The sequence below is a fragment of the Syngnathus floridae genome, chromosome 5, assembly GCF_059516105.1.
Source record: "Syngnathus floridae isolate MCC-2025c chromosome 5, RoL_Sflo_1.0, whole genome shotgun sequence".
Lineage (NCBI taxonomy): Eukaryota > Metazoa > Chordata > Actinopteri > Syngnathiformes > Syngnathidae > Syngnathus > Syngnathus floridae.
In genome coordinates, this window is record NC_142417.1 from 10856483 (window position 1) to 10870021 (window position 13539).

The 13539-nt window shown below is 40.0% G+C and overlaps 1 protein-coding gene across 4 annotated transcripts; it reads left to right on the top strand.

Annotated features, from left to right (window-relative positions):
- Positions 1-719: 719 nt before the first annotated feature.
- syn1 (synapsin I) lies at positions 720-9248 on the top strand. 4 transcript variants are annotated; one of them, XM_088376907.1, is made up of 14 exons: positions 720-977; positions 1092-1424; positions 2121-2181; positions 2379-2470; positions 2969-3125; positions 3224-3313; positions 3717-3779; positions 3861-4003; positions 4078-4152; positions 4248-4350; positions 4444-4584; positions 5175-5244; positions 5574-6013; positions 6931-9248. In XM_088376907.1, the coding sequence occupies exons 2-13, from the start codon at positions 1102-1104 to the stop codon at positions 6011-6013; spliced, it is 1758 nt and encodes a 585-aa protein (XP_088233033.1). In that variant the 5' UTR covers positions 720-977; positions 1092-1101; the 3' UTR covers positions 6931-9248. The 4 variants fall into 4 exon arrangements, with proteins under 4 accessions (XP_088233033.1, XP_088233032.1, XP_088233029.1 ...); XM_088376906.1 differs by having other exon boundaries at positions 6893-7037; XM_088376903.1 differs by having other exon boundaries at positions 721-977; positions 5574-6009; positions 6893-9248.
- The last annotated feature ends 4291 nt before the right edge of the window (positions 9249-13539 follow it).

Consider the following 13539-nt stretch of genomic DNA (forward strand, 5'->3'; position numbering starts at 1 on the left):
AGAATTACTTTTACTAAGCTCTTGTAGTGCTCTCATTATTTTTAGCAATTATAATGTTGCGGTAAACGAGAGAGAGCGAGAGAGAGTGAGAGAGAGCGAGAGAGAGAGAGCGAGAGAGAGAGAGAGAGAGCGAGAGAGAGAGAGAGAGAGAGAGCGAGAGAGAGAGAGAGAGAGAGAGAGAGAGAGAGAGAGAGAGAGAGAGAGAGAAGAGAGAGAGAGAGAGAGAGAATTAAGAATGTCGAGGTTTCTTCCGACCACTAGTTTCTGCCTGTGAAGAGTGTATTTCTTCAAACAATGAGATCTAATGAGTCCAAATGCGAGTGCTTTGGTCGTGGTGCAACTGAAAGGCAACACCCCTATGCGTGTTGAGGCAACAGGAGGCAGGCATCATGTCTGACGGAGACCGACGCCCCTTCTGACGGCTCCTCTCCTCAGCACCACTTGCACGTCTTGGCTCAAAAAGCTCCATCAAGTTACACGTATCCTCATCAAAACCGGAAGTACGGCAAGCATCAAAATCAATAATAACTAGATAGCATGTGCTGCCATATTATAAAAACAGTCAATCAAACGTAGATATACATATATTTGCATGGTGTTATTAGAGAACAGAATTAAGATCGTAACGACTGTGTCGGTTTGGCATTTTAAGCTGAAAATAACAGCACAGTAACGGAAGTCTGTTGTCCCAATTTAGTAGTCTTGACGCAGATTCCTTCTTGCAGGCCACCCCAACCCCTCCCGGCATCCCTCACTCGAATGCTCCACGGTGACGCAGGGCAATGGGGAAAAACTGTGACTGGAGGGGAAGAGCGCAGGGCACGGCAGTGATAAGCAGGAAGGACTTTTGATTGATGCACGACCTTAGACAACACGCGTGTCGATTACAATCATATATGTAACCGAGGGTGCTCCTCCGCGCGTCACTGTAAGAAATCAACATCGTTTTAGGGCGGATCACTTGGATACATTCCCAGGTAGGCTTCGTCATAAGTGGCTTCATTCAGTAAATGCTGACACTCACGCGACCATATCGAATAAAATCTGTGATGGGCGGACGCGTCTTTTTCCTGTCGTATTCTACACCGCAGACTTTCCATCATGAACTATCTTCGTCGACGACTCTCGGACAGCAATTTCATGTCCAACCTGCCCAACGGTTACATGGGCGACCTGCAGCGCGCCGAGCCCCCGCCTCAGCAGCAGCCGAGCCCCGCAGTGTCCCCGGGCCCGTCGGAGAGGCGCCAGCCTGTCGGCCAGCAACAGCCTGCGGGCGGAGGGTCCGGCTTCTTCTCATCCCTATCCAATGCTGTCAAGCAGACCACGGCCGCCGCCGCAGCCACCTTATCGGAGGCGGCCGACCGGGCGGGGGTCTCTAGCAGCGCTAAGATCCTCCTGGTGGTTGACGACCAGCAGACCGACTGGTAAGAGCAGTGGCGCAGCCTCATCTTGACTGCAATGTTTTGCCATAACGGGGACAGATAAAAGGTCCTGATTCATCAGGCACTGAGTTATCAAGCGTCGAATGCACAGGTGGCCTGCATGTCAGCAGTGTTTTTTTTCCCTCCCCAGATATATTCATACATGTTCTGCATGCAGCACAGACACCAAAGATAAAGATAATTGGCTTATTTTTACCAGGAAGTATTATACACACATTTGTTACTGTCACTGTATTCTAGTTTTACATTTGATATCCAAAAATTAAAAATAGGCCAAACAGGATAGGCCACTGTAACTGATATAAGCATGATGATGCAGGTTTTGATGTCAATTCATCCATCAGAAACAAATCTTGCAAATGAACGCAAGATATTGGATGCGTGTCTGTCACTTATTGTATTTTTTATTTGAAAGGTTAACAGGACATTTTAATGCAACTGATACAAGTTTAATGCAACTTTTGTGAAAGAAAATGATTGATAATGAACAAATTTGGCAACAATATGCCTTACAATATTATTGGTAATACAATTATTATTATTATTATTATTACAATATTATTAATTATTATTTCAGTGTATAGATTTGATTGAACCTTGATATTTAGATTGAATTTTATCATGTTAAAGTGAGTTTAAGGAGTTAAAGTTTAATTTCATTCCCTGTTCCACACACAGGGTGAGAGTTTTCAGAGGAAGAAAGGTCCACGGTGGTGAATATGACATCAAGGTTGAACAGGCAGGTTTTTTCATTATATATCATTACTATTGTTGAGATATACGTGTTCACCTTTCTCTTTCTGTGTTGTATATAGAGACATTCAAAAGGTTGTCATTCCCCTTCTGCCTGTCTTGGCCACTTTGTTTGTCTTCTAATTTTGTCCATCATGAAATAGACTGTTTGTTGTGACTAAATCTTGTCACTGTGGTTTTTAGGCCGAATTTTCCGAAATCAACCTGGTGGCTGACTCGTCAGGTACCTACACAGTCAGCATTGATGCAATTAGGAACGGCCACAAGGTTACTAAGTAAGTGTCAGTTCATTCTAGATTGGTGTTTATGTTGATGGACACTATACGTATAGGCCACACACACAAGAACTAAAAATGGGAAGATACTTTATATTTTTAGGTGTTTTTTGGGGTCATTATGGACTTGGCTGTCTGTTGTAGCTCATCTCAGAGGTGTTTGATATGGATAAGGTCTGGCAAATACAAGCCAGTTGAGTTCTTCCACACCAGGGTAATCCAACGCCTTTGTTTGCAATGGCGCACATACATGTTGGGACAGAAAAAAAAGAGCTGCCTCAAACTGTTATAGCAGTTTGCTCCCAAAGTCACCTGGGCTAAACTTTTGCTCCACCTCTGACCCTCATTACGAAGGACGATATTGAAAACGGATGGATGTTTGAGTTTCGTATTGGAGCCTTGAAGAGAATTGTCTTTTGACCATATAGACTATTATCACACCGTGCATCTGATATTTTTGTATCTTTTTTGTAACTTTTTGTCATTGTTATATTCCAGATCCTTCAAACCAGACTTTGTACTGATCAGACAGCATGCCTTCAGTATGGACAAGAATGGAGACCACCGCAACTTAGTTATTGGTCTACAGTATGCAGGATTGCCAAGTGTGAACTCTTTACACTCAGTCTACAATTTCTGTGACAAACCATGGGTGGTGGGTTCTTTGATATTCTCAAACCTTATTCTAATTGATGAGTCACATTGATATTGGGGGGTTAAATAAGCTTTATGAATTGTTTTTGCTTTTTCTAGTTTGCGCAGATGTCGAGGCTACACAAACTGCTGGGTCCAGAGGAATTCCCACTAATTGACCAGGTTTATTATCCAAACCACAAGGAAATGGTAAATTATGACATCTGCTTGCTTCTTCCTCATTATAGATCCCCCCCCCCCCCCCCCCCTTCACTAGTACCAACAGGCATGGCCATCTCTGCAAAAGACCCCCATGTCATTATTCCATCATTTGTACATCCTGAGACCAATCACATGTTCTGTGTATTGAGTTTGGGATTCATCTGGGTTTCTGGATTCATTTGATATTTGATACTTATTTGATATGGAAATCACAATACCATTGGACAAAAACCAGATTCACTGTTTTTAGTGTTATAACACAAGTGCGAATTTTTAAATCATATGAATGTGATATCATTTCATACAATTAAATAATGTCCAGCAGAACTGCAAAAGGAGTGATTTCTATGTCATGAGAGTTTCAATTAATTCATGTTAACTCTTTTTTTAGATAACGTCCTCCCAGTTCCCTGCTGTGATAAAGATGGGCCATGCTCACTCAGGAATGGGAAAGGTGGAACGATATTTGTAATTCTTCAATTAGAACACATGAGAACAGGCTAACCTTTTTATATTCCGATGTTTGCTACCATAGGTGAAAGTGGACAATCAATATGACTTTCAAGATATTGCAAGTGTTGTTGCTCTGACGAAGACATACGCTACATCTGAGCCATTTATTGATGCCAAGTACGATGTCCGCATCCAGAAGATTGGTGAAAATTACAAGGCCTACATGTGAGTGGAGCCATGAGTTAAGCAACAGTCTGTAGAAAAAGCACATGCTCACATGGTTTTATGATCATTAAAAGGAGAACATCCATTTCTGGCAATTGGAAAACCAACACGGGCTCATCAATGCTTGAGCAAGTTGCCATGTCAGACAAGTAAGATTTCACATTATATTAGTTGCACTTGACTGGTGCTCGTACTGTACAGTACATCATTCAGGCCAAGATTTATGCTTGACGTGATATCGCAGGTACAGAATGTGGGTGGACACTTGTGCCAACATCTTTGGAGGTTTGGACATCTGTGCTGTGGAGGCTCTTCATGGTAAAGATGGAATGGACTACATAATAGAGGTACTTGAGAGCCAGAAAATCAGATCAAAATCGTGCTAGGTGTGTAATCCAAAAGGTGATCTATGAATGCATTATCTTTTTTTTTTTTACCAGGTAGATGACTGCTCAATGCCACTGATCGGTGATCAGCAGGACGAGGATCGCGCACAGATCGCAGAACTGGTGGTTTTGAAAATGAACCAAATGATTCAACCAGCTTCAAGCTCCTCCACAGGCCGCATCACAGCACCACAGGTGCACAAAACATCTAAGTGTAATAGCAGAAATCCATCCATCCGTCCATCCATCCGTCCAGTATCCGAACCGCTTTGGGTACAATCCAACCAAAAATAACAATGTATATAAAGTACTGTATATTATGCGGGGTGCACATTGATGTATTGTACTGTATGTATATACTGAATATATTTAGATAATTGAAATTAGTATATTTTATATTCTAGAGGTGTAGCATAAATTAACATTTTGGTTGATCTCTTGATCATTGGTTGGGGTTTTATTCGTAGTATTATTCATATTATTAATAGTAGTTATAAAATAAAAAGTCATTGAAACGTGGTTTGATTAACTGCATGCTGCAATCTCATGTCATATACACTTTTACCTGATATGCACAATCCACAGGGCCATGAGCCAAGTCTCGCTCCGCTGAAGCAGAATGTTATTTTAGAGTCAGTGGAAAATTTGAGCCCTGTATGATGATTGCTTCTGCCATGCAAAACTAGTAAGGACAGCAGGAAACATTATACTTGAGGGTAAAAGTCACTTTTAATCGACTTAGCTTATGCTTGATGTTCATGCATTTTTTACTGCTTGGATTTTAGAAAGCAGCATCACCTCAGCCTGTCTCCCAACCTAAAGTTCCACAGTCTCAACACAGACCCTCACCTCAGGGTAAGAAAGTGTTAAATATTTGCTATCATACTGTAACAAGAAAACTATTGGACTTCTTATGGTAAATTATTACTTTTTTGGCACCACAAAACTGGAAAACATGTATTTAGTTCAACAGATAATGGTTGCGTGTGGTAGCATTCTCACAGCACATACACATTGTGTGTTCATCGACGGCGGTTAAGAGTAACGAATTAAAACAGAAGTTGAATCCTAGTGTTATTTATGTATTTGAGGGTAAGGAGGTGTGGGTGACTTGCACACACACTACACACCGTGTGCTGCCATTTAAGCAAGGTCCATACAATGTGATTGTCGTTTCCAATCAGGTGGTCCTCAACAAGCTGCTACTGCACAAGCCCAGCAACCTGCAGTGAGCCCGGGTTCAGTTGATCCCAGTTCCCAGGCCAAGCCCAACCAAGGGCCTCCAGGTCAGGGAGCTCCACAGCAAAGCCAGGGAGGCTCTCCCCAAACTCAGAAGCAACAGTCTGCCACACAACAACAACAAAGACCTCCTCCAGGGGGTGCTGGTCAGAAACCTCAGCAACAAAGACCCAGCCAGCCCCCCAGACAGCAATCACAAGGGGGGCAGCAGAGAACCGCTGGCCAGCAGGGGCGCACTGGTGCGACCACCACCCAGCAGCCACGACCAGCCGGCCAGGGCCAGGGGGGTCCTGGGGGACGCCCACCACTGCAACAAAAGCCCCAGCCCCCACAAAAACCCAGCCAGGACAACACAGCAGGGGGTGGTTCCCCACAACTGAAGTAAGTAAGTGTAGTCTGGACATCACATATTCTATACCAATCATATATTTTCTCTCATTTTTATTGACGTGAACCTCTCAAATCTCACACTTTGGCACTGATATGTGCATGAGATACATATATTTTCTGTTTATTATGATTCACTGGAATATGCATGATTTTTGTTTTTCAACAATTTCAAAATGTTACATATCAGTGATGATGACACAGCAAATGAACACTTGCTGAAGGTGATGCTCGGTTGTGCATTACAAAAATGGTGCTACAAAAAAACAAGTTAAGACATTTCTGAAATATATATTATCCACAGAACAGTTTTGTCTTTTACCATTGTAGAGTGTGGCACAGTGGTAAAAAATCTATCTCACAGTGTTGAGGTTAGCTGTTCAAAACTAGGGTCTGGCCTTCGTGTGTACTTTGCAGCTACTTCATCAAGGTGGTGGAGAGAGACTGGCTCATGTTTCTGTCCTTGTGGATGCCAAAAGTGTTTGTTGCAGTGCAAGTCAGGCATTTTGAACTGCTAAGTACTAAAGTCACTCAAGAATGGGTACAACGTTTCTACTACTAGGAAAATCACCTAATGCAATTATATATATGAAAAGATAAGCGGTAAAAACAACAATAAATAAATCGAGCTCTTTGATTGAGGCAGTAGATCAAATGAAATGTGTCTACCAAGCATCACATAGCATCCAGTAACATTATTCATATCACTTTTAAGAATACCCTTGAATGATACAGTGATAAGGACTGCACTTTTTTGAAAGTTCATCCTCTCTTTCTCCACTTTACTCACCATGGTCCAGTCTTTTCATTCCATGGGTTTGCTGCATGACGTTAATAGGCTCTTCCTCTCCTCTATTGCCATCTGCTCTCTTTATAGCAAATCCCAGTCTCTTACCAATACCTTCAACATTCCAGAAACCCCAGCGCCACGAGCCAGCCTTAGCCAGGAGGAGGTTAAGGCTGAAACCATACGCAATCTACGCAAATCTTTTGCCAGTCTCTTCTCAGACTGAAGCGTCATCGGGATCATGATCATCATTACCCCCCAATCTCACTCGAAGAAAAAGGGCCTGGCATAGAGAACGACTAATTCCTTCTGCTCCCTTTTGGCAAGATATGCTCCCCATTCCTAAAAAAAACCCCACAACATTGAAATGTACATACTCCCTGAAGAGCGCCTATTCAAAATTGAAAGAAAGAAAGAATACAAACATTTTTATGTAGGCACTTACGTAAGTCTGACACATTCCTGACTAGCCACAATCTTAAATCATTACACATACAATACACAAAAGCTTGTACATGCATGCACAAACAAGAATGGCAGCAAAATACTATACTTCCACTTGTTTATTGGCACTGCACCTCTTAAGCTCAAGCAATTTTATTTTGGTGTACTGACCAACAAAATCTATTCCTCTCATGGCTGCACACATCTGTATGGTATAGAATGTGTTTGATTGTTGGCCCGTGATGTTTTAGCTGCATGTCAACAGGGGACAATGGTTGCGTTTTCCAATAATACAAATTGGTGCTTGTAAATGTATTCTTATGTATTTCAGCGAGTTTAAATAAGCCTGTCGATCTTGCGTGTTGCCCCTGCTTTCCTCCATTTTTTTTCTACTCGCACAAAAAACAAAAGCTACAAAAAACGTCCGATCAAATTGAGCTGTCTTATTGATGTCCACTTGATTTTGGGAGTCTTCCATTCTGTTTAATATGGTTGTTTACCAATAATGAGGGGAAAAGCATGCATTCAAATGAGGTAGGAGTCTTTTTCTTATTTACAATGCATTTGCACACAACTGAACACAGAATTATACTTGAAATATAGTCAATATTTTCAGGTTTTATTCAACTACTGTACCAATTGACAAAGCAACAACACGGCTTTGGCTCGGAAAAAGAGAACGATGCACTGGACTGCTGCACAGAAAGATGCAGTTAGCAAAATATTCACATACTTGCCACACAGCTACTCAATTTAAAGCAATGTAAGGTATGACTAATAAATAAAACTGATGCACCTGGTTGCCTGGGTGTGAGCAGAGGGCTTTCCCCCCAAAAGATACTAAGCCAAGGACTGTCACGTAAGGCCCATCTGCAAAATAAAGACATACTTTGCTAATACTTGTATGTGCAGATTTGTAGTCGATAAAGCTCGTGTGGTGATGTACTGTGGTTGTTTCTCCTCTGCACCGACAACCATATCTTTGGGTAGAAGTGCATTTGTACATCCTGACTGTAGGAAAACAAATTAACTCTTCACTAATCATTTTCTAGGCACTAAAATGTCTTCCAGAGGGAATTATTCCCACTTGAATGTGCATCTATTATGGCAATATCTTGCTCTCAAGAGAAGACCCAAAGTGAAAATGAGTCCTGGTTGCCCAGTAGTTTCCTCATGCTGTCCTTGTGTGTTGTAGCTACAGTGACCCCTTGTGCTCTGTGGTGCATAAATGTGTGAATGTTCCGTAACTGTGTTGCACAGAATTCTGACTGATGCAGATTGTCGCCTTTATTATTCTCCTGCTATCTGTGCTTGTCAGTGTTTTGTGTCTTTCGGAACCTCATTTTAATAGATAATAGTTGAATGGTTTTATTGTGCAGTTGTGTCTGAATGATTTTAAAAGTATTTGTTTTCTTTCATGAGGCAATATGGTGCTTGTGAGTTAATGCATTAATGCTTCAGAAATTTGGAGTGACTCTAGTGTGCATGAGAATTTTTGTATTTTTATTTAGTTATTCTTTTTAGGACAATCTGTCGTGTCACTTAAGGTGACAGGTAATTGTAACTGTTTGTCACATGTTATATATTGTTAGATATTGTTTTACTATTTGATGTGGTAAACTTTGCCACTGACCTCTGACACAGCAGTCGTTATTTTTTGTTTTGAGCAGATTTCGTTCATGATGGCCTTTTTGACTGTGAATGTAAAGTCTTGCTTTGTTTATGCATTGTTAATTCATTGTGGAAAGATAAAATTCTTGTCGTGTTGAGTGGGAAATTGAAATGATTGTTGATCGCCTGTCACATATATAAAAAAATCATAGATGTAAATGCAAATAAATCAACGCTGAAGTGCTGGCTTAATGAAAATATATAATGTAAATCATGGTGGATTAAATAAGTATATGTAAATTGATGTTATATGCAATGTTTGTATTATATGATGTGCAAATGAATGTTATTGAAGTATGCACATGCCCAATAAAGTCAATAACTAACTAAACAGAGTTGACTCTAATATACAGAATACAATTTTAATTATCATTATTATTGTTATATTATTAATTATTATTATTATTTTAATTATCATTATTATTATTATTAATGTTATTATTATTGTTGCTGTTCTTGTTATGTCATCGTACTTGTAGGAATCTGACCACAAGGTGGCGTAAGCCTACATTTGTAACTTCTTAATTGCCTGCAACTGATAAAAACAAGTTACTAGTATATACATAATTTATGGGACTAAGAGCATCTGAACAGTTTTAATATTTATTGCTTTACATTTGCATGAACTGTTCCATAGTATCCACACGCTTTGAAAACTGTGCCAAACACAGCGATGCATTGTTGTAAAAGATGTAGAAATCTAACTGCTTTCATTATAAATTTGTGAATCCACTCATTGTATGTGCGCCCACTGGAGATAAACGAGGCTCTTGTGAGAAAGCACTGCTTGCTTTATTACTAAAACAGCACATTTATCACTATTCCTTACAATACTGTAATGTATGACAGAAACTTTATTGGTTCTACGAATAACTACATGGGGAGCGTACTTTGTAAATGGTTAGCACATCCACCACAGTTCTGAGGTCAACAATTTGAATCTTGGCTACGGCCTTTCAGTGTAGCTTTTTCTCCCCCTGCATGTGTGGGTTTTAAGTACTTGTAAAAATATGCATCCTGACTCCTCGGATAAAAGTACTATAAATTGTGAATGATTGTTTGTCTCGAATTGCCCTCCATTTTGCTGGCAACAAGTCGAGTGTGTGCTCCGCCTCTTGCCTGCTGTCAGCTGCAGAATAGTGATGGTGAAGTGCTATAGAGAATGGATGCTTATGCGAGTTCACTCATTTTATGTGTCATTAAGCTATACAGCTCAGCACTTGAAAGTCCCATTCAACCCTTTTAACTCAGAACATAGATCGTAAGACGGCCCATCTTGTATAACATCACCAGAGGAGTGAAAGCGGTTTTACGTATTATATGCAAAAGAACATCGACTTTACGTATGCAGTATTTTCATAGAATGTGAGATTAATGGCCTTGAAACAGATATGGAGTCTCACTCATGGTGTCTCCTCCCAGATCCACTATTGGTTGACTAAATGATGGCTCTTTTATGTAGTGTGAAATAGTTTTTAATTCTTCACCAACAAATCGATGTATCTATTGCAACAAAAGTTTTCATTGCAGACTTAAGTGCCAGGAGAGCAAAATCCAAATTACAGGGAAGGTACTGCATATGACGCCTCTCTAAAAGGTCAGTTTGTTTTTACAGCGCTATATGCTTGCTTGCATTTCTTATCTAAGCTGCCCAGGAGTCCATTTAATTATTTCATTTCAGATGACTAGAAAAGACACTGCGCCTTTACTGATGAACACATCTGCTCTACAAAATGTAACAGAAATAAATTAGATGTTGTCTCATACACAAATGTTTTAGCTGTTCACTTTCAGACTTGACAATATCACAGGTTTCAAGTAAATTACTGAAGAGAAGTGCTTAATTGCAAACAGAAAAACAAGAAAAGATAGGGCGTTCGGGCCTCACAACTTCTTCAAGAGCTAGGTTATTTTGAGAGCTGACCCATTTAAACAGCCGTGTGACGCTGAGAACACACGTGCATCTGGATGACTGCAGCTGCCAACCACAATGAGTAATTACATGCTGTCCGTTTAAGGTGCAATTAAATCGGCAAATTGAAGAAAGTGTCAAAGCTGATCTGCAAGATTAATTTGATGGGGTGGTTGAGCAACATAAACGACTCGAGTTGATTGCATGTTTCATTGTGTTTTGCTTCATTATTTATTATTCATTATTTTTAATTTATTATTTTTAATCAGACAGAGAGCTGATCAATGAAATGATTCTTAACCCCTCTATAAGAAATTTAATCTCATTCGGTAACTAGTTCCTGTTTAGTTTTTTTCTCCCTGCCAACAAAATGATGATGATAATGAGTTAGACATTGCAGGCAGTATGCTTTACTGTTTGAGAGTGTATGTAGTCAGTCCATTATTCACTATTCTTGTTTCCCTCAGGCCTCAGTTTGAATGGTAAAAATGACTTGTACCAGTCACAACACAAAACCTAAAGCCTTGGCCCATGAGGAGTAGGCTCTTGCATTGTACTGCTCTTGAACTGAGGGTAAACACCATCAATATTAAGAAGGGGGTCACTGTTTCCTTCTCACTGAGGCACAAAAGCATAATTGTCTTCCATTTGATAAAATGGGACTTGAATGTGTATTGTAAAAAGGCAAATAGTGAAATCAGTGTTTAAAGAACGACTGAAACTGCGACTAGGACCATTTTTCTGTAGGTGTGATGTGACAGTGTATTACATAAGAATTTTAAAGAGACAACAGCAAATAATCTAAAAAAAACAGAAGCACTTTACAAATGTATTATAAACTTGCACACATGACAGAGTCATTCGTTAGCCAAAATGGCAGATGAAGAAAGATGAGAGGGAAGTGTATGGTAAAGATTTAATTAAGCCTCACCATGGGATGTCGCGGAGTGACTCCAGAGAGCAGGACAGAGGAGTTTGTGTTTGCTCAGTGCAGCTGGGAATAATATCCACTCTATTCTAACCGATGACCCACATGAGTGTGGGTAGTTGTCAAGGCATCTTCCGTATTCCAAGCCTCCCGGAAGGTGTCTCTCCTTATGGTAAACCTTATGTTAACCGAAATGTTAGGTGGACATACTATAGAAGAGGATAGATAGATATACACATGCCATAAAATCCATAATTTGAGACTGATTCCCACTTCAAGTACACCTGCACCGTGGTGTATTTACACATTGCTATGATTTTAAGCAATGAGATGGATTTTTATAGTCTGGATGATTCCCATCAGCACATTACTTCATTCCCTTTGTAATCTAGTCACCCTCTTTTGCTCCTACTCAGTGTGTGTTACCATGGTTACCACTCCCGAATGATTTGGCTTATACACAGATTTGTTGTGTTGTGAGTGTTACTTGGAGTAGAGGAGAATGTTCTTTTTTTCAAAACAGTCACAGTTGCTTTGCCAGATATGACGAGCCAGATTTAATTTAGAAGTAATACTGTTTGTATGTGTGAGAGTGTGTGCGTGTGTGTGTGCGTGTGCGTGTGTGTTTGTGTGCGTGTGTGTGTGTGCGCACGTGTGCGTGTGCGTGTGCATGTGTGTGTCTGGGGGAAATAATATTATTCCATTGTAGTTGGCCTCAAAACTACTTCAGGTGAATGAAATACTAAATGGATGAGTGGGTGGGGTTGGTTGGTTGGTTGGATGGATGGATGGATGGATGGATGGATGGATGGATGGATGGATGGATGGATGGATGGATGGATGGATGGATGGATGGATGGATGGATGGATGGATGGATGGATATATATGGAAACTAGATATAAGCTATACAATAATATTTTAACCAAATCAGAGTCAACACAACAAAAAATGCTCCTCCAGTATCTGTAAATCTGCTTTATACTTTGCTGAAAGCATAAAATGAAGTCTGGGGCGAGAGAAGTGGACAGAGGATTATGTTGTTGAAGAATTAAATGCTTCAAGTGGACTTTAGTTAAGAAATCCTTAAGACCGATAGAGCCAACATTTTCCTAAAACCTTTCCATGTGGCTCTTACTGTCAGTGTACCACTGACATTAGATAGACCAACGTCACTATCTTATCTCATCTACTGTAATTATATCTAAGTCAAGAATTTTGCGTGTGAGATAGCAATATTAATTTTGTATTGCGATGTGATTCCAATGCTTTGGTTTTTCTTTGAAACTAGACTCATTACATTTACACAGCACTTGTACACATTATTTCACTGCAAATTACACCTATAATATTAATTATTACTATTATAATAATGTTATGTAATGTTAAATAAATACATATCTCTCTGTCATAATAAATATCTTTGGAAAGGCCCAATTTTTGGAAAAGGTGAAGAAAATGTTCCTCCTGGAAGGCCAGTGACCTATTCTATTTTCTGCGCTTGTCTTTAAACACAGTCCAGCTAAGATTGGATGGCATTAACAATTACAGAAATATGACTTTTTTTCCTCAGACATGTATTGTCTTGAGAAAATGGTGAGGTTAAATTTAGTTTCACTCCGTCTTGGCTTCTTAGGTTAGGGGTGTATGCTTGAATGCATTTGGAGCAGTGGAAGCAAAGTGAAGCAGTGTTTCATTAATGCTCATACTTTGATGGATTGAATGGTTATTACGTCTTGAATAGAAGCACTTCCAATCAAGAGAGAGCTATTGATTTCCTATCC

What these genes read in the sequence shown, in the direction of transcription:
- syn1 (XM_088376903.1), top strand. Translation starts at nt 1,102, where the DNA reads ATGAACTATCTTCGTCGACGACTCTCGGACAGCAATTTCATGTCCAAC. An exon ending in GACGACCAGCAGACCGACTG is followed by an intron (nt 1,425 to 2,120) that starts GTAAGAGCAGTG and finishes TTCCACACACAG; the next exon opens with GGTGAGAGTTTTCAGAGGAA. An exon ending in GGTGGTTCCCCACAACTGAA is followed by an intron (nt 6,010 to 6,892) that starts GTAAGTAAGTGT and finishes CTCTCTTTATAG; the next exon opens with CAAATCCCAGTCTCTTACCA.